Raw genomic sequence first — 25,242 nt, 5'->3', positions numbered from 1 at the left:
ACACACACACACAACACACAGACAGCACACTAACATGGGCAACTTCAACCTCAATCCCAATTATAACGACGGGATATGATTACTGGTGGTAATCTTGATTGATGACTTCACCTTCCCCTCAAGAAAAGTGGCATAGCTTGTGTTCCTAGTCTCCTTCAGATAAACTGATGGTTTAGACTCAGACCTTCCCACTGTTCTGAAATCTGCCTGCTGACTGTAAAGCAGCTTCAGTACTGTAGGCTTTACCTCTTCTATCTTCTGGATGAGTTCAACAGGAGATGGGTCGTTCCCCTCAGCTCTCTGGCCCTGTTCTCCTGTCCTGGATCCTCCAAGGCCTTCTCTAGCTCAGCATATTTCCTTACACTCTGCCAGCTACAGGACAGGACAGGGGAGAGGGAAGAGAGGAGACAGAAGAGAAGAGAAGAGGAGAAGAATAGAGGAGAAGAGAGGAGAAGAATAGAGGGAGGAAGAGAAGAGAGGGGAGAGAGAAGAAGAATAGAGGAGAAGAGAAGAGAGAAGAGAGGGAGAGGAGAGAGAAAAGAGGAGAAGAATAGAGAGAAGAATAAGAGGAGAAGAAGAATAGAGGAGAAGAGAAGAGAGAGAGAAGAATAGAGGAGAAGAGAGGAGAAGAATAGAGGAGAAGAGAAGAGAAGAGAGAGAAGAATAGAGAAGAATAGAGAAGGGAAGAAGAAGAGAGGAGAAGAGAAGAAAGGAGAGGAGAAGAGAGGAGAAAAGAAGGGAGAAGTCAACTTTTTTTTATTATCCATGAGGATATTCAGAGACCATTGGAGGCTGCTGAGGAGGATGGCTCATAATAATGGCTGGAACGGAGCGAATGGAATGTTATCAAACACTTGGAAACCATGGAAACCATGTGTCTGATGTATTTGATACCATTCCACTGATTCCGGTCCAGCCTTTCCTCCCCAATTAAGGTGCCAACAACCTCCTGTGTCAGAGACCAACTCGACCTCACAATCATCTAAATTGTGTTGGGATGATGTGTTAGACAACACCATGATAGAAGTCATTATGGTTTGTTTCAGCATGACGAGCAGCTTAACAGATACACTAGGCTTCCTTTCCTGGTAACCATTCCATCAATTAGCATTCATAGGGTTTGTTTCTGCATGATTTGCAAGTTAATATGAGTTGCAGGTTAATAACATGTAGGTTTCCTATCCTGATAACCATTATATCATTTCTCATTATTCACAGAATTACTGTAACTCAGCTGTTGACCCCAGAATGGAGATGTGCACATCTTTCACACAGCCATGGTTTCTACACATGTCTGTGCATGGAGCTCACGTCACGCCACGGTATGAATGAACCCCTTTACGTCGGAAGAGACACATCACCACCGTCTCTCCTTCTGCGTGTGTGATGCACATTCTCTTCCAGTTGAAGCTGTCTAATGAAGCAGAGCTGATCCTTTAATGGGAGGGATGAGAGGTCACAGGACAGACAGGAAGAGAAAAGAAGCTCCTTTACGTCTTCTCTTCTGCCTTTACTGAAGGAGGGATGATCCTAGCAGGTCTGTGACAGGACGAGCATAGCTCCTTTACGTCTTCTCTTCTGCCTTTACTGAAGGAGGGATGATCCTAGCAGGTCTGTGACAGGACGAGCATAGCTCCTTTTACGTCTTCTCTTCTGCCTTTAATGAAGGAGGGATGATCCTAGCAGGTCTGTGACAGGACGGCATAGCTCCTTTACGTCTTCTCTTCTGCCTTTACTGAAGGAGGGATGATCCTAGCAGGTCTGTGACAGGACGAGCATAGCTCCTTTACGTCTTCTCTTCTGCCTTTACTGAAGGAGGGATGATCCTAGCAGGTCTGTGACAGGACGAGCATAGCTCCTTTACGTCTTCTCTTCTGCCTTTACTGAAGGAGGGATGATCCTAGCAGGTCTGTGACAGGACGAGCATAGCTCCTTTACGGACGAGCATCTCTCTCTCTTCTGCCTTTAATGAAGGAGGGATGATCCTAGCAGGTCTGTGACAGGACGAGCATAGCTCCTTTACGTCTTCTCTTCTGCCTTTACTGAAGGAGGGATGATCCTAGCAGGTCTGTGACAGGACGAGCGTAGCTCCATTAGTCCTGTTTAACACCATACATCTCATATGATCATGGAGTCCAGTGGAAGTAAGCACGCTCAGAGACAGTCTCACACTTTCTCTGTCTCCAGTGTCTTTGTGTCATGTGATGTAATGTGTACGTATTCTAAGCAACATCCTCCATGGACTCGAACAACGGAATGAGACTTTCAAATGCCTCTGCTATTCATAATCAAACTCTGATGGACTAAAAGACGACTGTACTGTAGACTGAGACCACCCTCAGAGAGAGACCGAGAGGAAAGAGAGAGACAGAGAAAAGAGGGAGAGAGCGAGAGAGAGAGAACAAGAGAATGTGAGAGTGAGAGATTGGATCTGAGACCTTCATTACATTAGAGGCTGATGATTTACTATGTGATTTAATCACTCTGCACACCACCCTCACATCACTCACATCAGTCAGAGAGAGAAACGGAGCTGCATGCTGAGGCCCATACTGGAGGACGTCACTGTCTCACTGCCTGACTGGCTGGTTGGTTAACTGTCTCACTGCCTGACTGGCTGGTTGGTTAACTGTCTCACTGCCTGACTGGCTGACAGTGACAGGCTGACTGGTTGGCTAACTGTCTCACTGCCTGCCTGCCTGACTGGTTGGCTAACTGTCTCAGTGCCTGACAGGCTGACTGGTTGGCTAACTGTCTCACTGTCTGATTGGCTAACTGTCTCAGTGACTGACTGTCTGGTTGGCTAATTGTCTCAGTGCCTGACTGACTGTCTGGTTGGCTAACTGTCTCAGTGCCTGACTGACTGTCTGTCTGGTTGGCTAACTGTCTCACTGCCTGACTGACTATCTCTGTACTGTAAAACCCTCACAACACTGATAAACCAGGGCATCTCTGTACTGTAAAACCCCCACGCCCTCAGAGCACTGATAAACCAGGGCAGCTTTGTACTGTAAAACCCCCACGCCCTCAGAGCACTGATAAACCAGGGCATCTCTGTACTGTAAAACCCCCACGCCCTCAGAGCACTGATAAACCAGGGCATCTCTGTACTGTAAAACCCCCACGCCCTCAGAGCACTGATAAACCAGGGCATCTCTGTACTGTAAAACCCCCACGCCCTCAGAGCACTGATAACCCAGGGCATCTCTGTACTGTAAAAAAGTTGAATTGTTTATTTGGAAGCGATTAAAGATTGTTCTGGCTTGGTACAAGGAAAGCTATCCAGAGTGTATATTGAATTTCACACACAAACTTTAATATTTTATACTGTGTGATCTTAAGTGCATTCTAACAACAGACACATTCCCCTCTGAAGTGTAAACAGCCTGAGAATAAGATACATCTGTTTCACAGTAACACATTGTTGTTTAATGTGATCACATCATGGTGGATTGTGAACGCTGTTTACTTCCTCTCTGCCAATACCACAATCCCCCTGACTGTCTAAATCACACAGTCTCCCCCTGACTGTCTAAATCACACAGTCTCCCCCTGACTGTCTAAAACACAGTCTCCCCCTGACTATTTTAAACACACTTTCCCTCTGACTGTCTAAATCACACAGTCTCCCCTGACTGTCTAAATCACACAGTCTCCCCCTGACTGTCTAAATCACACAGTCTCCCCCTGACTATTTTAAACACACTTTCCCTCTGACTGTCTAAATCACACAGTCTCCCCTGACTGTCTAAATCACACAGTCTCCCTCTGACTGTCTAAATCACACAGTCTCCCCTGAATGTCTAAATCACACAGTCTCCCCTGACTGTCTAAATCACACAGTCTCCCCCTGACTGTCTAAATCACACAGTCTCCCCTGACTGTCTAAATCACACAGTCTCCCCTGACTGTCTAAATAACACAGTCTCCCCTTGACTGTCTAAAACACAGTCTTCCCTGACTGTCTAAAACACAGTCTCCCCTGACTGTCTAAATCACACAGTCTCCCCTGACTGTTTAAAACACAGTCTCCCTGACTGTCTAAAACACAGTCTCCCCTGACTGTCTAAAACACACAGTCTCCCCTGACTGTCTAAATCACACAGTCTCCCCTGACTGTTTAAATCACACAGTCTCCCCCTGACTGTCTAAATCACACAGTCTCCCCCTGACTGTCTAAATCACACAGTCTCCCCTGACTGTCTAAATCACACAGTCTCCCCTGACTGTCTAAATCACACAGTCTCCCCTGACTGTCTAAATCACACAGTCTCCCCTGACTGTCTAAAACAGTCTCCCCCTGACTGTCTAAATCACAGTCTCCCCTGACTGTCTAAATCACACAGTCTCCCTGACTGTCTAAATCACACAGTCTCCGTCTGACTGTATAAAACACACAGTCTCCCCCTGACTGTCTAAATCACACAGTCTCCCCCTGACTGTCTAAATAACACAATCTCCCTTGACTGTCTAAAACACAGTCTTCCCTGACTGTCTAAAACACAGTCTTCCCCTGACTGTCTAAAACACAGTCTCCCCTGACTGTCTAAAACACACAGTCTCCCCTGACTGTCTAAATCACACAGTCTCCCCTGACTGTTTAAATCACACAGTCTCCGCCTGACTGTTTAAATCACACAGTCTCCCTCTGACTGTCTAAAACAGTCTCCCCTGACTGTCTAAATCACAGTCTCCCTCTGACTGTCTAAATCACACAGTCTCCCCTGACTGTCTAAATCACACAGTCTCCGTCTGACTGTCTAAAACACACAGTCTCCATCTGACTGTCTAAATCACACAGTCTCCCCTGACTGTCTAAATAACACAGTGTCCCCTGACTGTCTAAATCACAGTCTCCCCTGACTGTCTAAATCACACAGTCTCCCCTGACTGTCTAAAACACAGTCTCCCCTGACTGTCTAAAACACACAGTCTCCCCTGACTGTCTAAATCACACAGTCTCCCCTGACTGTCTAAATCACACAGTCTCCCCCTGACTGTTTAAATCACACAGTCTCCGCCTGACTGTCTAAATCACACAGTCTCCCCTGACTGTTTAAATCACACAGTCTCCCCCTGACTGTCTAAATCACACAGTCTCCACCTGACTGTCTAAATCACACAGTCTCCCCTGACTGTGTGAATCACAGTCTCCCCTGACTGTCTAAATCACATTCTCCGTCTGACTGTCTAAATCACAGTCTAAATCACACAGTCTCCCCTAACTGTCTAAAACACAGTCTCCCCCTAACTGTCTAAATAACACAGTCTCCCCCTGACTGTCTAAATCACAGTCTCCCCTGACTGTCTAAATCACACAGTCTCCCCCTGACTGTCTAAAACAGTCTCCCCTTGACTGTCTAAATCACACAGTCTCCCCTGACTGTCTAAATCACAGTCTCCCCCTGACTGTCTAAATCACACAGTCTCCCCTGACTGTCTAAATCACACAGTCTCCCTGACTGTCTAAATCACACAGTCTCCCTGACTGTCTAAATCACACAGTCTCCCCTGACTGTCTAAATCACACAGTCTTCCCCTGCCTGACTGTCTAAACCACATATCCAACAGCACAGCTGAGGAACAGAGGGGTGGATGGATAGATGGATGAATGGCTTGACTGATTTATGGATGGAAGGCAACAGAATAGGACAAAACTATGGTAGAATTTCCCACTGTCAAAAAGCAGCTGAGCGGGGATTGGAGAGTTGAGGAGTCTGTCCCAATTCCACCCATACTCTCCAGTAGGCACTGAGAGCCCTGTGAGACTTGGTCCCAATTCCACCCATACTCTCCAGTCGGCACTGAGAGCCCTGTGAGACTTGGTCCCAATTCCACCCATCCTCTCCAGTGGGCACTGAGAGCCCTGTGAGACTTGGTCCCAATTCCACCCATCCTCTCCAGTGGGCACTGAGAGCCCTGTGAGACTTGGTCCCAATTCCACCCATCCTCTCCAGTCGGCACTGAGAGCCCTGTGAGACTTGGCGCCATAAGAAGCCACTGTCCCTTAGTTATTGGGGCCAGGTTCCAGAATCCAGACAGAGACATTGGGGCCATCAGGGGACATCCACTGCCTGTTGGTCATTATGGATGGATTCCAGTCAAGAGCAGTGGGCCAATGCCACCCCAACCCAGGCCTCAACCCTCAGCTCCGGCCCCAATGCCACCCCAACCCAGGCCTCAACCCTCAGCTCCGGCCCCGGCTCCAATGCCACCCCAACCCAGGCCTCAACCCTCAGCTCCGGCCCCGGCTCCAATGCCACCCCAACCCAGGCCTCAACCCTCAGCTCCGGCCCCGGCTCCAATGCCACCCCAACCCAGGCCTCAACCCAATCGAGTTTCAGCCAATGAGCTTCAGTCCTGCGCCATTTGAGTGACGCACACAACACAGCGAGAGAGAGAGAGAGAGCAATGACGTGGTGCACATATCTGCACATATGTGACGTAGTACACCATTTTTGAGGACCACTTTTGACTCATGGGTGCTACTTTCAGAACTGCTGGATAAAAAGTATACAAAAGTACCGGAGCATCTCTTTAAGTGTTTTTTCTCCAGGGTGTCCTTGTCAGGTCCCTACTGGCAGATGGTGTCATGGAGAAGCTATCTGAGGAGGCATATAGTCAGCTACCCATTAGGCTACAGTACTCTCCAGTCAGAGATGTTGGCGAGGGCAGCCATGTTGCCGTACAACAGTACGACAGAGTTAGCAACCAGTTCTCAGAGGTTCCTATCCATTTCCTCCCGTCAGATGCTGAGACCTGCCCTTTGACTGACAGTCCAGTGTTATCTGACGTCAGACAACAGGATCGTATTCACAAGGCATTAAACGGAAGAAAACTGACTGAAACAGGGAGGGACTAGCTGAACTAACCAATAAGAAAAGGTTTGTTTTTTCTTTTTCTGTTGCAAAACGTTTTGGAACGGTTTGCCTTAGTGAATATGACCCAGGCTTCTAATGTACCTGTATCTGCAGCATGGTGCTCTCTCCCTTCAGTCTCCTCTGGCAGGGCACCAGTTTCCTGCTGAGGGCTGTCTGTCTTCCTTCTTCCTTGGTGATCATCTGCAGGCAGCGCGTCTCCTCCTCCAGCGCCTGCATCTCTATGTTACCGTCTCTGATCAGGCCCTCCTGAACATTCACCTTCTCGTAGAAAATACACATCTCCTCCTCACGCTCCAGCAACTGTACCCCTCTGTCAGAGACAGAGAGAGAGAGACCACTGAGAGAGCTACCAAATTGTAAAGTAGGGATGAGGATAGGTCAAATACCATCAGTAGCCGCCCAATTACCCACATTGTTCAGCATCGTTGCCTGTAGTTAGTCGTAAGCAATAGCTGCCTTACCCTATCTCATATGTAGAATCTTGGTTGGTGGTCATGTGGACAGTGCAAACTGATCAACAGAAAGCCAGACTCACCTGTCATAGCCGCTCTGCATGGCCGTGCTTTGGCTCCTCCTCATCTGACAGACAGACTCACCTGTCATAGCCGCTCTGCATGGCCGTGCTTTGGCTCCTCCTCATCTGACAGACAGACTCACCTGTCATAGCCGCTCTGCATGGCCGTGCTTTGGCTCCTCCTCATCTGACAGACAGACTCACCTGTCATAGCCGCTCTGCATGGTCGTATTTTGGCTCCTCCTCATCTGACAGACAGACTCACCTGTCATAGCCGCTCTGCATGGCCGTGCTTTGGCTCCTCCTCATCTGACAGACAGACTCACCTGTCATAGCCGCTCTGCATGGCCGTGCTTTGGCTCCTCCTCATCTGACAGACAGACTCACCTGTCATTGCCGCTCTGCATGGTCGTGTTTGGCTCTTCCTCTTCGGACAGACAGACAGACTCTCCTGTCATTGAGGCTCTGCATGGCCGCGTCATGGTTCTCCCTCTTCGGACAGACAGGCAGACAAACAGACAGACTACCAGACTCACCTGTCATTGAGGCTCTCCGTGGCCGTGTTTTGGCGCTTCCTCATCTGATAGACAGACAGACTCACCTGTCATTGAGGCTCTGCATGGCCGCGTCATGACTCTTCCTCTTCGGACAGACAGACAGACTCACCTGTCATTGAGGCTCTGCGTGGCCGCGTCATGGTTCTCCTCTTCGGACAGACAGACTCACCTGTCATTGAGGCTCTGCGTGGCCGCGTCATGACTCTTCCTCTTCGGACAGACAGACAGACTCACCTGTCATTGAGGCTCTGCGTGGCCGCGTCATGGTTCTCCCTCTTCGGACAGACAGGCAGACAAACAGACAGACTACCAGACTCACCTGTCATTGCGACTCTGCACTGCGTTGTCGTGGCTCTTCCTCATCTGTAGCAGGTTCTGTTCATGGTAGTTGATCATGTGGGTCAGCCGGCCCAAGTTCAGCTTCTGCTCCTCCCTCTTCTGTCTCATCTCATGAAGCACCAGGGTCACCTTGGAGATGGGATCAGAACAGGAAACATCATAATCCTAACCCAGGTCACCTTGGAGATGGGATCAGAACAGAGAAACATCATAACCCTAACCCAGGTCACCTTGGAGATGGGATCAGAACAGAGAAACATCATAACCCTAACCCAGGTCACCTTTGAGATGAGATCAGAACCAGAGAAACATCATAACCCAGGTCACCTTGGAGATGGGATCAGAACAGAGAAACATCATAACCCAGGTCACCTTGGAGATGGGATCAGAACAGAGAAACATCATAACCCAGGTCACCTTGGAGATGAGATCAGAACAGAGAAACATCATAACCCTAACCCAGGTCACCTTGGAGATGAGATCAGAACAGAGAAACATCATAACCCAGGTCACCTTGGAGATGGGATCATTACAGAGAAACATCATAACCATAACCCAGGTCACCTTGGAGATGAGATCAGAACAGAGAAACATCATAACCCACAATATTTCCTTTGTAGCATCTAGGCTTGGTGTGTTTGCCAAGCTGTACGACAACATCAAGGGTGATAGGAACAAGTGTATGAACCTGATCCAGATGGCCTCCCAGAGAACGGCTGAGATGAGAGAGAAGTTCAAGATCCTGGACAACGAGATTGAGATCCTCAGAACCAACGCCATCAACAAAGAGAAGTGAGAGAGAGAGAGAGAGTACATCCCCTTCCTCAAAAGAACATTCAGACGTTCACCACCCTGTTTTCATGTAAAATGATTAACATCCTGTGTGTGTGTGTGTGCGCGCGTGCATGTGCGTGTGTGTGTGTGCTCCTCAGGCTGCTCCAGAAGTCCCGTCTGAAGCACTTCCACAGCCACACCATCAGAGACAGCCTGAGGAACGATATCTCCAAGGTGATTTATCCTACCTGATTAATCAGGAAATCCTGCTCTTCTCACTCCATCCTCTAGACATAATAGCATCAACCTACCGCACTACAAAGGAAATATTGTGGGTTATGATGTTTCTCTGTTCTGATCTCATCTCCAAGGTGACCTGGGTTATGGTTATGATGTTTCTCTGTTCTGATCCCATCTCCAAGGTGACCTGGGTTATGATGTTTCTCTGTTCTGATCTCATCTCCAAGGTGACCTGGGTTAGGGTTATGATGTTTCTCTGTTCTGATCCATCTCCAAGGTGACCTGGGTTATGATGTTTCTCTGTTCTGATCTCATCTCCAAGGTGACCTGGGTTATGATGTTTCTCTGTTCTGATCCCATCTCCAAGGTGACCTGGGTTATGATGTTTCTCTGTTCTGATCCCATCTCAAGGTGACCTGGGTTATGATGTTTCTGACCTCATCTCCAAGGTGACCTGGGGGTTATGATGTTTCTCTGTTCTGATCCCATCTCCAAGGTGACCTGGGTTAGGGTTATGATGTTTCTCTGTTCTGATCCCATCTCCAAGGTGACCTGGGTTAGGATTATGATGTTTCTCTGTTCTGATCCCATCTCCAAGGTGACCCTGGTGCTTCATGAGATGAGACAGAAGAGGGAGGAGCAGAAGCTGAACTTGGGCCGGCTGACCCACATGATCAACTACCATGAACAGAACCTGCTACAGATGAGGAAGAGCCACGACAACGCAGTGCAGAGTCGCAATGACAGGTGAGTCTGGTAGTCTGTCTGTTTGTCTGCCTGTCTGTCCGAAGAGGGAGAACCATGACGCGGCCACGCAGAGCCTCAATGACAGGTGAGTCTGTCTGTCTGTCCGAAGAGGAAGAGTCATGACGCGGCCACGCAGAGCCTCAATGACAGGTGAGTCTGTCTGTCCGAAGAGGGAGAACCATGACGCGGCCACGCAGAGCCTCAATGACAGGTGAGTCTGTCTGTCTGTCCGAAGAGGAAGAGTCATGACGCGGCCACGCAGAGCCTCAATGACAGGTGAGTCTGTCTGTCTATCAGATGAGGAAGCGCCAAAACACGGCCACGGAGAGCCTCAATGACAGGTGAGTCTGGTAGTCTGTCTGTTTGTCTGCCTGTCTGTCCGAAGAGGGAGAACCATGACGCGGCCATGCAGAGCCTCAATGACAGGAGAGTCTGTCTGTCTGTCCGAAGAGGAAGAGCCAAAACACGACCATGCAGAGCGGCTATGACAGGTGAGTCTGTCTGTCAGATGAGGAGGAGCCAAAGCACGGCCATGCAGAGCGGCTATGACAGGTGAGTCTGTCTGTCAGATGAGGAGGAGCCAAAGCACGGCCATGCAGAGCGGCTATGACAGGTGAGTCTGTCTGTCAGATGAGGAGGAGCCAAAATACGCCACAGAGCGGCTATGACAGGTGAGTCTGGCAGATGATGAGAGCGGCTAGACAGGTGAGTCTGTCTGTCAGATGAGGAGGAGCCAAAGCACGGCCATGCAGAGCGGCTATGACAGGTGAGTCTGTCTGTCAGATGAGGAGGAGCCAAAGCACGGCCATGCAGAGCGGCTATGACAGGTGAGTCTGGCTTTCTGTTGATCAGTTTGCACTGTCCACATGACCACCAACCAAGATTCTACATATGAGATAGGGTAAGGCAGCTATTGCTTACGACTAACTACAGGCAACGATGCTGAACAATGTGGGTAATTGGGCGGCTACTGATGGTATTTGACCTATCCTCATCCCTACTTTACAATTTGGTAGCTCTCTCAGTGGTCTCTCTCTCTCTGTCTCTGACAGAGGGGTACAGTTGCTGGAGCGTGAGGAGGAGATGTGTATTTTCTACGAGAAGGTGAATGTTCAGGAGGGCCTGATCAGAGACGGTAACATAGAGATGCAGGCGCTGGAGGAGGAGACGCGCTGCCTGCAGATGATCACCAAGGAAGAAGGAAGACAGACAGCCCTCAGCAGGAAACTGGTGCCCTGCCAGAGGAGACTGAAGGGAGAGAGCACCATGCTGCAGATACAGGTACATTAGAAGCCTGGGTCATATTCACTAAGGCAAACCGTTCCAAAACGTTTTGCAACAGAAAAAGAAAAAAAACAAACCTTTTCTTATTGGTTAGTTCAGCTAGTCCCTCCCTGTTTCAGTCAGTTTTCTTCCGTTTAATGCCTTGTGAATACGATCCTGTTGTCTGACGTCAGATAACACTGGACTGTCAGTCAAAGGGCAGGTCTCAGCATCTGACGGGAGGAAATGGATAGGAACCTCTGAGAACTGGTTGCTAACTCTGTCGTACTGTTGTACGGCAACATGGCTGCCCTCGCCAACATCTCTGACTGGAGAGTACTGTAGCCTAATGGGTAGCTGACTATATGCCTCCTCAGATAGCTTCTCCATGACACCATCTGCCAGTAGGGACCTGACAAGGACACCCTGGAGAAAAACACTTAAAGAGATGCTCCGGTACTTTTGTATACTTTTTATCCAGCAGTTCTGAAAGTAGCACCCATGAGTCAAAAGTGGTCCTCAAAAATGGTGTACTACGTCACATATGTGCAGATATGTGCACCACGTCATTGCTCTCTCTCTCTCTCGCTGTGTTGTGTGCGTCACTCAAATGGCGCAGGACTGAAGCTCATTGGCTGAAACTCGATTGGGTTGAGGCCTGGGTTGGGGTGGCATTGGAGCCGGGGCCGGAGCTGAGGGTTGAGGCCTGGGTTGGGGTGGCATTGGAGCCGGGGCCGGAGCTGAGGGTTGAGGCCTGGCCTGGGTTGGGGTGGCATTGGAGCCTGGGGCCGGAGCTGAGGGTTGAGGCCTGGGTTGGGGTGGCATTGGGGCCGGAGCTGAGGGTTGAGGCCTGGGTTGGGGTGGCATTGGCCCAGCTGCTCTTGAGGCCTGGGTTGGGGTGGCATCCATCCATAATGACCAACAGGCAGTGGATGTCCCCTGATGGCCCCAATGTCTCTGTCTGGATTCTGGAACCTGGCCCCAATAACTAAGGGACAGTGGCTTCTTATGGCGCCAAGTCTCACAGGGCTCTCAGTGCCGACTGGAGAGGATGGGTGGAATTGGGACCAAGTCTCACAGGGCTCTCAGTGCCCACTGGAGAGGATGGGTGGAATTGGGACCAAGTCTCACAGGGCTCTCAGTGCCCACTGGAGAGGATGGGTGGAATTGGGACCAAGTCTCACAGGGCTCTCAGTGCCGACTGGAGAGTATGGGTGGAATTGGGACCAAGTCTCACAGGGCTCTCAGTGCCTACTGGAGAGTATGGGTGGAATTGGGACAGACTCCTCAACTCTCCAATCCCCGCTCAGCTGCTTTTTGACAGTGGGAAATTCTACCATAGTTTTGTCCTATTCTGTTGCCTTCCATCCATAAATCAGTCAAGCCATTCATCCATCTATCCATCCACCCTCTGTTCCTCAGCTGTGCTGTTGGATATGTGGTTTAGACAGTCAGGCAGGGGAAGACTGTGTGATTTAGACAGTCAGGGGGAGACTGTGTGATTTAGACAGTCAGGGAGACTGTGTGATTTAGACAGTCAGGGAGACTGTGTGATTTAGACAGTCAGGGGAGACTGTGTGATTTAGACAGTCAGGGGAGACTGTGATTTAGACAGTCAGGGAGACTGTGTGATTTAGACAGTCAAGGGGAGACTGTTTTAGACAGTCAGGGGAGACTGTGTGATTTAGACAGTCAGGGAGACTGTGATTTAGACAGTCAGGGGGCAGACTGTGTTATTTAGACAGTTAGGGGAGACTGTGTTTTAGACAGTTAGGGAGACTGTGTGATTTAGACTGTGATTTAGTCAGGGAGAATGTGATTTAGACAGTCAGGGAGACTGTGATTCACACAGTCAGGGAGACTGTGTGATTTAGACAGTCAGGGGGAGACTGTGTGATTTAGACAGTCAGGGGAGACTGTGTGATTTAAACAGTCAGGGGAGACTGTGTGATTTAGACAGTCAGGCGGAGACTGTGTGATTTAAACAGTCAGGGGAGACTGTGTGATTTAGACAGTCAGGGGAGACTGTGTGATTTAGACAGTCAGGGGGAGACTGTGTGTTTAGACTTTGTTTTAGACAGTCAGGGGAGACTGTGTGATTTAGACAGTCAGGGGGAGACTGTGTGATTTAGACAGTCAGGGGAGACTGTGTGATTTAGACAGTCAGGGGAGACTGTGTGTTTTCAGACAGTCAGGGGAGACTGTGTGATTTAGACAGTCAGGGGAGACTGTGTGATTTAGACAGTCAGGGGAGACTGTGTGATTTAGACAGTCAGGGGAGACTGTGTTTTAGACAGTCAGGGGAGACTGTGTTTTAGACAGTCAGGGGAGACTGTGTGATTTTAGACAGTCAGGGGAGACTGTGTTTTATTTCAGGGGAGACTGTGTGATTTAGTCAGGGGAGACTGTGTGTTTTAGACAGTCAGGGGAGACTGTGTTTTTAGACAGTCAGGGGAGACTGTGTTTTAGACAGTCAGGGGAGACTGTGTGATTTAGACAGTCAGGGGAGACTGTGTGATTTAGACAGTCAGGGGAGACTGTGTGATTTAGACAGTCAGGGGAGACTGTGTGATTTAGACAGTCAGGGGAGACTGTGTGATTTAGACAGTCAGGGGGAGACTGTGTGATTTAGACAGTCAGGGGAGACTGTGTGATTTAGACAGTCAGGGGGAGACTGTGTGATTTAGACAGTCAGGGGAGACTGTGTGATTTAGACAGTCAGGGGAGACTGTGTGATTTAGACAGTCAGGGGAGACTGTGTGATTTAGACAGTCAGGGGAGACTGTGTGATTTAGACAGTCAGGGGAGACTGTGTGATTTAGACAGTCAGGGGAGACTGTGTGATTTAGACAGTCAGGGGACTGTGTGAGAGTCAGGGGAGACTGTGTTTTAGACAGTCAGGGGAGACTGTGTTTTAGACAGTCAGGGGAGACTGTGTTTTAGACAGTCAGGGGAGACTGTGTGATTTAGACAGTCAGGGGAGACTGTGTGATTTAGACAGTCAGGGGAGACTGTGTGGTTTGGACAGTCAGGGAGACTGTAAGACAGTCGTTCACAATTTACCATGATGTGATCACATTAAACAACAATGTGTTACTGTGAAACAGATGTATCTTATTCTCAGGCTGTTTACACTTCAGAGGGAATGTGTCTGTTGTTAGAATGCACTTAAGATCACACAGTATAAAATATTAAAGTTTGTGTGTGAAATTCAATATACACTCTGGATAGCTTTCCTTTACCAAGCCAGAACAATCTTTAATCAGTCAGAAATAAACAATTCAACTTTTTTTACAGTACAGAGATGCCTGGGATTTATCAGTGCTCTGAGGATTTAGACAGTCAGGGGATTGTGGTTTGGCAGTGCTCTGAGGAAGTACAGTACAGAGATGCCCTGGTTTATCAGTGCTACTGAGAAACAGATGTATCTTATTCTCAGGCTGTTTACAGTACAGAGATGCCCTGGTTTATCAGTGCTATGAAATATTAAAGGCGTGGGGGTTTATACAGTACAGACCAAGCCCTGGTTTATCAGTGCTCTGAACAATGGGGGTTTTTTACAGTACAGAGATGCCCTGGTTTATCAGTGCTCTGAGGGCGTGGGGGTTTTACAGTACAGAGATGCCCTGGTTTATCAGTGCTCTGAGGGCGTGGGGGTTTTACAGTACAGAGATGCCCTGGTTTATCAGTGCTCTGAGGGCGTGGGGGTTTTACAGTACAGAGATGCCCTGGTTTATCAGTGCTCTGAGGGCGTGGGGTTTTTACAGTACAGAGATGCCCTGGTTTATCAGTGCTCTGAGGGCGTGGGGGTTTTACAGTACAGAGATGCCCTGGTTTATCAGTGTTGTGAGGGTTTTACAGTACAGAGATAGTCAGTCAGGCAGTGAGACAGTTAGCCAACCAGACAGACAGTCAGTCAGGCACTGAGACAGTTAGCCAACCAGACAGTCAGTCAGGCACTGAGACAATTAGCCAACCAGACAGTCAGTCACTGAGACAGTTAGCCAATCAGACAGTGAGACAGTTAGCCAACCAGTCAGCCTGTCAGGCACTGAGACAGTTAGCCAACCAGTCAGGCAGGCAGGCAGTGAGACAGTTAGCCAACCAGTCAGCCTGTCACTGTCAGCCAGTCAGGCAGTGAGACAGTTAACCAACCAGCCAGTCAGGCAGTGAGACAGTTAACCAACCAGCCAGTCAGGCAGTGAGACAGTGACGTCCTCCAGTATGGGCCTCAGCATGCAGCTCCGTTTCTCTCTCTGACTGATGTGAGTGATGTGAGGGTGGTGTGCAGAGTGATTAAATCACATAGTAAATCATCAGCCTCTAATGTAATGAAGGTCTCAGATCCAATCTCTCACTCTCACATTCTCTTGTTCTCTCTCTCTCGCGCTCTCTCCCTCTTTTTCTCTGTCTCTCTCTTTCCTCTCGGTCTCTCTCTGAGGGTGGTCTCAGTCTACAGTACAGTCGTCTTTTAGTCCATCAGAGTTTGATTATGAATAGCAGAGGCATTTGAAAGTCTCATTCCGTTGTTCGAGTCCATGGAGGATGTTGCTTAGAATACGTACACATTACATCACATGACACAAAGACACTGGAGACAGAGAAAGTGTGAGACTGTCTCTGAGCGTGCTTACTTCCACTGGACTCCATGATCATATGAGATGTATGGTGTTAAACAGGACTAATGCAGCTACGCTCGTCCTGTCACAGACCTGCTAGGATCATCCCTCCTTCAGTAAAGGCAGAAGAGAAGACGTAAAGGAGCTATGCTCGTCCTGTCACAGACCTGCTAGGATCATCCCTCCTTCAGTAAAGGCAGAAGAGAAGACGTAAAGGAGCTATGCTCGTCCTGTCACAGACCTGCTAGGATCATCCCTCCTTCAGTAAAGGCAGAAGAGAAGACGTAAAGGAGCTATGCTCGTCCTGTCACAGACCTGCTAGGATCATCCCTCCTTCAGTAAAGGCAGAAGAGAAGACGTAAAGGCAGAAGACCTGAAGACGTAAAGGCAGAAGAGAAGACGTATGCTCGTCCTGTCAAACCTGCTAGGAGCTATGCTATGCTCGTCCTGTCACAGACCTGCTAGGATCATCCCTCCTTCAGTAAAGGCAGAAGAGAAGACGTAAAGGAGCTATGCTCGTCCTGTCACAGACCTGCTAGGATCATCCCTCCTTCATTAAAGGCAGAAGAGAAGACGTAAAGGAGCTATGCTCGTCCTGTCACAGACCTGCTAGGATCATCCCTCCTTCAGTAAAGGCAGAAGAGAAGACGTAAAGGAGCTATGCTCGTCCTGTCACAGACCTGCTAGGATCATCCCTCCTTCAGTAAAGGCAGAAGAGAAGACGTAAAGGCTAGCTATGTAAAGGAGCTATGCTCGTCCTGTCACAGACCTGCTAGGATCATCCCTCCTTCAGGGCAGAAGAGAAGACGTCATCCCTCCTTCAGACCTGCTAATCAGGGCAGAAGAGAAGACGTAAAGGAGCTTCTTTTCTCTTCCTGTCTGTTGACCTCTTCTCCTCCCGATCAGCTCTGCTTCATTAGACAGCTTCAACTGGAAGAGAATGTGCATCACACACGCAGAAGGAGACGGTGGTGATGTGTCTCCCGACGGGTTCATTCATACCGTGGCGTGACGTGGAGCTCCATGCACGGACATGTGTAGAAACCATGGCTGTGTGAAAGATGTGCACATCTCCATTCTGGGGTCAACAGCTGAGTTACAGTAATTCTGTGAATAATGAGAAATGATATAATGGTTATCAGGATAGGAAACCTACATGTTATTAACCTGCAACTCATATTAACTTGCAAATCATGCAGAAACAAACCCTATGAATGCTAATTGATGTAATGGTTACCAGGAAAGGAAGCCTAGTGTATCTGTTAAGCTGCTCGTCATGCTGAAACAAACCATAATGACTTCTATCATGGTGTTGTCTAACACATCATCCCAACACAATTTAGATGATTGTGAGGTTGAGTTGGTCTCTGACACAGGAGGTTGGTGGCACCTTAATTGGGGAGGAAAGGCTGGACCGGAATCAGTGGAATGGTATCAAATACATCAGACACATGGTTTCCATGGTTTCCAAGTGTTTGATAACATTCCATTCGCTCCGTTCCAGCCATTATTATGAGCCATCCTCCCCTCAGCAGCCTCCAATGGTCTCTGAATATCCTCATGGATAATAAAAGTTGACTTCTCCCTTCTTTTCTCCTCTCTTCTCCTCTCCTTTCTTCTCTTCTTTTCTCCTCTCCTTTCTTCTCCTCTCTTCTCCTCTCTTCTCTTCTCTTCTCCTCTATTCTTCTCCTCTTTTCTCCTCTCTTCTCCTCTCTTCTCTTCTCCTCTATTCTTCTTCTCTCTTCTCTTCTCCTCTATTCTTCTCCTCTTTTCTCCTCTCCTCTCTTCTCTTCTCTTCTCTTCTCCTCTATTCTTCTTCTCTCTTCTCCTCTCTTCTCTTCTCCTCTATTCTTCTCCTCTCTTCTCCTCTATTCTTCTCCTCTCTTCTCTTCTCTTCTGTCTCCTCTCTTCCCTCTCCTGTCCTGTCCTGTAGCTGGCAGAGTGTAAGGAGCGTATGCTGGAGCTAGAGAAGGCCTTGGAGGATCCAGGACAGGAGAACAGGGCCAGAGAGCTGGAGGGGAACGACCCATCTCCTGTTGAACTCATCCAGAAGATAGAACAGGTAAAGCCTACAGTACTGAAGCTGCTTTACAGTCCTGCAGGCAGATTTCAGAACAGTGGGAAGGTCTGAGTCTAAACCATCAGTTTATCTGAAGGAGACTAGGAACACAAACTATGCCACTTTTCTTGAGGGAAGGTGAAGTCATCAATCAAGATTACCACCAATTAATCATATCCCGTCGTTATAATTGATTGAGGTTGAAGCTGTCTCATGTTAGTGTGTGTGTGTGTGTGTGTGTGTGTGTGTGTGTGTGTGTGTGTGTGTGTGTGTGTGTGTGTGTGTGTGTGTGTGTGTGTGTGTGTGTGTGTGTGTGTGTGTGTGTGTTCAGCTGGAGGTTGGCTTGGCGGAGCGGGAAGAGCTGCTCCTGGAGAAGGACTTGGTGTTTGAGCAGGTGACCCGGCTCTCTCAGCGAATCAGAGCTAAGGCCGAGAACGGCAAGCAGGACACACTGCAGCTAGCCAAGAAGGTACACACACACACAGGAGGCAGCCAAAAGGGTACACACACAAAGGAAGCAGCCAAGAAGGCATCTACTGCCAAGCTCATCCATTCACACACTCACAGTCGGGGTAGAGGATCTTGGAGCGTGGTGGCCCCATGTGCCTGGTGCAGCCTAGCAGACTGACTGCCCTCTCAACCCGGCTCCCTGCAGGGCCCAGCCCAGTGTCTCCTGGATGAAGTATCACCTGCCCACCAGGCCAAGGCTGTTAGTTATCTCAATGAGTCAATGAGCCATGTTACACACACACAGCCTCACAAAGACACACGCTCCCTAACACACACACAGCCAATGAGTCATGTTACACACACACAGCCTCACAAAGACACACGCTCCCTAACACACACACAGCCAATGAGTCATGTTACACACACACAGTCTCACAAAGACACATGCTCCCTAACACACACACAGCCAATGAGCCCACGCTGAGGTCTGTTCAACGCTGGCCTGACCAAGCTGACTCCACACTCCAAGACTGCTTCCATCACGTGGACTGGGAGATGTTTCGTATTGCGTCAGATAACAACATTGACAAATACGCTGATTCGGTGTGCGAGTTCATTAGAACGTGCATTGAAGATGTCGTTCCCATAGCAACGATTAAAACATTCCCTAACCAGAAACTGTGGATTGATGGCAGCATTCGCGTGAAACTGAAAGCGCGAACCACTGCTTTTAATCAGGGCAAGGTGACTGGTAACATGACCGAACACAAACAGTGCAGCTATTCCCTCCGCAAGGCTATCAAACAAGCTAAGCGCCAGTACAGAGACAAAGTAGAATCTCAATTCAACGGCTCAGACACAAGAGGTATGTGGCAGGGTCTACAGTCAATCACGGACTACAAGAAGAAAACCAGCCCAGTCACGGACCAGGATGTCTTGCTCCCAGGCAGACTAAATAACTTTTTTGCCCGCTTTGAGGACAATACAGTGCCACTGACATGGCCTGCAACGAAAACATGCGGACTCTCCTTCACTGCAGCCGAGGTGAGTGAGACATTTAAACGTGTTAACCCTCGCAAGGCTGCAGGCCCAGACGGCATCCCCAGCCGCGCCCTTAGAGCATGCGCAGACCAGCTGGCCGGTGTGTTTACGGACATATTCAATCAATCCCTATACCAGTCTGCTGTTCCCACATGCTTCAAGAGGGCCACCATTGTTCCTGTTCCCAAGAAAGCTAAGGTAACTGAGCTAAACGACTACCGCCCGTAGCACTCACATCCGTCATCATGAAGTGCTTTGAGAGACTAGTCAAGGACCATATCACCTCCACCCTACCTGACACCCTAGACCCACTCCAATTTGCTTACCGCCCAAATAGGTCCACAGACGATGCAATCTCAACCACACTGCACACTGCCCTAACCCATCTGGACAAGAGGAATACCTATGTGAGAATGCTGTTCATCGACTACAGCTCGGCATTCAACACCATAGTACCCTCCAAGCTCGTCATCAAGCTCGAGACCCTGGGTCTCGACCCCGCCCTGTGCAACTGGGTACTGGACTTCCTGACGGGCCGCCCCCAGGTGGTGAGGGTAGGCAACAACATCTCCTCCCCGCTGATCCTCAACACTGGGGCCCCACAAGAGTGCGTTCTGAGCCCTCTCCTGTACTCCCTGTTCACCCACGACTGCGTGGCCACGCACGCCTCCAACTCAATCATCAAGTTTGCGGACGACACAACAGTGGTAGGCTTGATTACCAACAACGACGAGACGGCCTACAGGGAGGAGGTGAGGGCCCTCGGAGTGTGGTGTCAGGAAAATAACCTCACACTCAACGTCAACAAAACTAAGGAGATGATTGTGGACTTCAGGAAACAGCAGAGGGAACACCCCCCCCATCCACATCGATGGAACAATAGTGGAGAGGGTAGCAAGTTTTAAGTTCCTCGGCATACACATCACAGACAAACTGAATTGGTCCACTCACACAGACAGCATCGTGAGGAAGGCGCAGCAGCGCCTCTTCAACCTCAGGAGGCTGAATATATTCGGCTTGTCACCAAAAGCACTCACAAACTTCTACAGATGCACAATCGAGAGCATCCTGGCGGGCTGTATCACCGCCTGGTATGGCAACTGCACCGCCCTCAACCGTAAGGCTCTCCAGAGGGTAGTGAGGTCTGCACAACGCATCACCGGGGGCAAACTACCTGCCCTCCAGGACACCTACACCACCCGATGTTACAGGAAGGCCATAAAGATCATCAAGGACAACAACCACCCGAGCCACTGCCTGTTCACCCCGCTATCATCCAGAAGGCGAGGTCAGTACAGGTGCATCAAAGCTGGGACCGAGAGACTGAAAAACAGCTTCTATCTCAAGGCCATCAGACTGTTAAACAGCCACCACTAACATTGAGTGGCTGCTGCCAACACACTGACACTGACACTGACTCAACTCCAGCCACTTTAATAATGGGAATTGATGGGAAATTATGTAAAATATATCACTAGCCACTTTAAACAATGCTACCTAATATAATGTTACATACCCTACATTATTCATCTCATATGCATACGTATATACTGTACTCTATATCATCTACTGCATCCTTATGTAATACATGTATCACAAGCCACTTTAACTATGCCACTTTGTTTACATACTCATCTCATATGTATATACTGTACTCGACACCATCTACTGTATCTTGCCTATGCTGCTCTGTACCATCACTCATTCATATATCTTTATGTACATATTCTTTATCCCCTTACACTGTGTATAAGACAGTAGTTTTGAAATTGTTAGTTAGATTACTTGTTGGTTATTACTGCATTGTCGGAACTAGAAGCACAAGCATTTCGCTACACTCGCATTAACATCTGCTAACCATGTGTATGTGACAAATAAAATTTGATTTGATGTTACACACACACAGCCTCACAAAGACACACGCTCCCTAACACACACACAGCCAATGAGTCATGTTACACACACACACAGCCTCACAAAGACACACGCTCCCTAACACACACACAGCCAAAGAGCCATGTTACACACACAGCCTCACAAAGACACACACTCCCTAACACACACACAGCCAATGAGCCATGTTACACACACACAGCCTCACAAAGACACACGCTCCCTAACACACACACAGCCAATGAGCCATGTTACACACACACAGCCTCACAAAGACACACGCTCCCTAACACACACACAGCCAATGAGTCATGTTACACACACACATAGCCAAATGAGCCAAAGTTGCTGTGCACTCTGAGGCAAATCCTCTCAGCACGCTTAGATAACCTCACTGGACCCCAGCAGCCAGCATGCCAAGCTGAGGCTCTGGGATCTGGAGGATGTTAGATATTAGTTTATCTGGAGGATGTTAGATATCAGTTTATCTGGAGGATGTTAGATATTTGTTTATCTGGAGGATATTAGTTTATCTGGAGGATGTTAGATTGATCTGGAGGATGTTAGATATCAGTTTATCTGGAGGATGTTAGATATTAGTTTGATCTGGAGGATGTTAGATTGATCTGGGCGATGTTAGATATTCGTTTATCTGGAGGATGTTAGATATTAGTTTGATCTGGAGGATGTTAGATATTAGTTTATCTGGAGGATGTTAGATATCAGTTTATCTGGAGGATGTTAGATTGATCTGGACGATGTTAGATATTAGTTTATCTGGAGGATGTTAGATATCAGTTTGATCTAGAGGATGTTAGATTGATCTGGAGGATTAGTTTAAGTGCACTATTGGGTGACTGAGTGTGTCTGAGTATATACATATTGTGTGTGTATTGGAGGCAGGGATGGAAATGAATGTAGCCCGCTAGCCCGAGGCTAGTACTGTTCAGACCAGGCTAGTACTGTTCAGACCAGGATAGTACTGTTCAGACCAGGCTAGTACTGTTCAGACCAGGCTAGTACTGTTCAGACTAGTACTGTTTGACCAGGCTAGTACTGTTCAGACCCGACTAGTACTGTTTAGACCAGGCTAGTACTGTTCAGACCAGGCTAGTACTGTTATACTAGTACTGTTCAGACCAGGCTAGTACTGTTCAGACCAGACTAGTACTGTTCAGACCAGGCTAGTACTGTTCAGACCAGGCTAGTACTGTTCAGACCAGACTAGTACTGTTCAGACCAGGCTAGTACTGTTCAGACCAGGCTAGTACTGTTCAGACCCGACTAGTACTGTTCAGACCAGGCTAGTACTGTTCAGACCAGGCTAGTACTGTTCAGACCCGACTAGTACTGTTCAGACCAGGCTAGTACTGTTCAGACCAGGCTAGTACTGTTCAGACCCGACTAGTACTGTTCAGACCAGGCTAGTACTGTTCAGACCAGGCTAGTACTGTTCAGACTAGTACTGTTCAGACCAGGCTAGTACTGTTCAGACCCGACTAGTACTGTTCAGACCAGGCTAGTACTGTTCAGACCAGGCTAGTACTGTTCAGACCCGACTAGTACTGTTCAGACCAGGCTAGTACTGTTCAGACCAGGCTAGTACTGTTCAGACCCGACTAGTACTGTTCAGACCAGGCTAGTACTGTTCAGACCAGGCTAGTACTGTTCAGACCAGGCTAGTACTGTTCAGACCCGGCTAGTACTGTTCAGACCAGGCTAGTACTGTTCAGACCAGGCTAGTACTGTTCAGACTAGTACTGTTCAGACCAGGCTAGTACTGTTCAGACCAGACTAGTACTGTTCAGACCAGGCTAGTAGAACATGTTCCCAACTACCCCGCGACTAGAGAAACTCTGTCTTTTCAAATATCATGTCAGTCTGGCTGTCTATCTGTCTATCTGCCAGTCTGTCAGGCTGTCTGTGCGTTAACCAACCCCCTCTCTCCTCTCTCTCAGGTGAATGAGTTGCAGGGCCGTATCAAGGAGTCAACCAGGAGGATGATGGCCGTGGTGTCTGAGTTGTCGATGCGCCAAGCCAGCGCCATGACCCTGCAGCAGGTAAATAGGAGACTATTTTAGATTGACCAGCATTTCCTAGTCTGGTGGACCCATACTATAGATCCCTGTAACCAACTGGGACCAGGCTAAGGTCAAGTCTAAGGATTATACTGTAGATCCCTGTAACCAACTGGGACCAGGCTAAGGTCAAGTCTAAGGATTATACTGTAGATCCCTGTAACCAACTGGGACCAGGCTAAGGTCAAGTCTAAGGATTATACTGTAGATCCCTGTTGCCAACTGGGACCAGGCTAAGGTCAAGTCTAAGGATTATACTGTAGATCCCTGTAACCAACTGGGACCAGGCTAAGGTCAAGTCTAAGGATTATACTGTAGATCCCTGTAACCAACTGGGACCAGGCTAAGGTCAAGTCTAAGGATTATACTGTAGATCCCTGTAACCAACTGGGACCAGGCTAAGGTCAAGTCTAAGGATTATACTGTAGATCCCTGTAACCAACTGGGACCAGGCTAAGGTCAAGTCTAAGGATTATACTGTAGATCCCTGTTGCCAACTGGGACTAGGCTAAGGTCAAGTCTAAGGATTATACTGTAGATCCCTGTTGCCAACTGGGACCAGGCTAAGGTCAAGTCTAAGGATTTCCAACTTTTACGACATCATCCTCTTTCCCTACATCGATCTACCCAAGCACAAATATCCTCCTAATAATCTTCCTCTTCCTGACATGCCATGTTATGTTGATCCCACCCCTGTCAGGAGTTGAAGGAGAGGGAGCTGTTCCTGGACACCTGCCACCGGCGCCTGGACCAGGGTCTGCCCCCCTCTGAAGACCTGGAGCAGGAGTGGCAACACATCCTCAGGGATGAGCAGCGCAGACAGGCCGACCAGCAGGAGAAAGACAGGGTCAGTCACCCTCCATGACCCTCTACCACAGGACTTTGAATTAGGGATAATTAATGGAGGCATTCATAAATGTTGAACTTGATGCTGAACTTTTGTACTTCTACACTGATAAGTTAACACTGCATTTAACACTTTGACTGTCTGGCAATCAGATAGAAAAGTTTTATGTAGAAATAGGCGTGCCTCTCTGACATGTAGCGAATGGGGAATCTTGTCAGCTCTATTCATGGTATTTCTATCTGCAATGTTCAGTACATTGAATCCTGTTCTCTCCAGTACATTTCTAAATACTTTTTTAGATGAACAGTATACCATGAGTTAAATACCAGTATATGGTATACTATGTTGAGGACCTGGATTCTCTCCTCTGTTACAGCTGGTGGAGGAGGAGGAGAGGTCCCAGCTCCCTAGTGGGGTGTACACCACGGCCGAGGCCCGACCCAACGCCTACATCCCCCTGGGGGACACCCTGCCCCTGCCCAAGCCCTACGGAGCCCTGGCCCCCTTCAAACCCTCCGAGCCCGGCACCAACATCAGACACATTCGCAAGCCTGAACCAAAACCCATTGAGATATAGACCTGGACCAAACCCATTGAGATATACTGTAGACCTGGACCAAACCCATTGAGATATAGACCTGGACCAAACCCATTGAGATATACTGTAGACCTGGACCAAACCCATTGAGATATAGACCTGGACCAAACCCATTGAGATATAGACCTGGACCAAACCCATTGAGATATAGACCTGGACCAAACCCATTGAGATATAGACCTGGACCAAACCCATTGAGATATAGACCTGGACCAAACCCATTGAGATATAGACCTGGACCAAACCCATTGAGAGATAGACCTGGACCAAACCCATTGAGATATACTGTAGACCTGGACCAAACCCATTGAGATATACTGTAGACCTGGACCAAACCCATTG

General features: G+C 48.6%; 2 protein-coding genes across 2 annotated transcripts; one reads left to right on the top strand and one right to left on the bottom strand.

Annotated features, from left to right (window-relative positions):
* Positions 1-345: 345 nt before the first annotated feature.
* On the bottom strand, positions 346-8,423 carry LOC121845045 (coiled-coil domain-containing protein 146-like). The gene is made up of 3 exons (XM_042315747.1): positions 8,272-8,423; positions 6,963-7,191; positions 346-372 (listed from the first exon to the last, which is right to left on the bottom strand). The coding sequence occupies exons 1-3, from the start codon at positions 8,397-8,399 to the stop codon at positions 346-348; spliced, it is 384 nt and encodes a 127-aa protein (XP_042171681.1). The 5' UTR covers positions 8,400-8,423.
* A 202-nt stretch (positions 8,424-8,625) lies between these two features.
* Positions 8,626-24,982, top strand: LOC121845044 (coiled-coil domain-containing protein 146-like). The gene is made up of 9 exons (XM_042315746.1): positions 8,626-9,083; positions 9,224-9,299; positions 9,904-10,052; positions 11,105-11,333; positions 17,868-17,996; positions 18,325-18,462; positions 23,336-23,437; positions 24,156-24,302; positions 24,679-24,982. The coding sequence occupies exons 1-9, from the start codon at positions 8,626-8,628 to the stop codon at positions 24,877-24,879; spliced, it is 1,629 nt and encodes a 542-aa protein (XP_042171680.1). The 3' UTR covers positions 24,880-24,982.
* Positions 24,983-25,242: the final 260 nt, after the last annotated feature.

Source organism: Oncorhynchus tshawytscha, unplaced genomic scaffold, assembly GCF_018296145.1.
Source record: "Oncorhynchus tshawytscha isolate Ot180627B unplaced genomic scaffold, Otsh_v2.0 Un_contig_298_pilon_pilon, whole genome shotgun sequence".
Lineage (NCBI taxonomy): Eukaryota > Metazoa > Chordata > Actinopteri > Salmoniformes > Salmonidae > Oncorhynchus > Oncorhynchus tshawytscha.
Note: the sequence above shows the minus strand (reverse complement) of the source record. Positions and strands in the feature narration are given on the sequence as shown.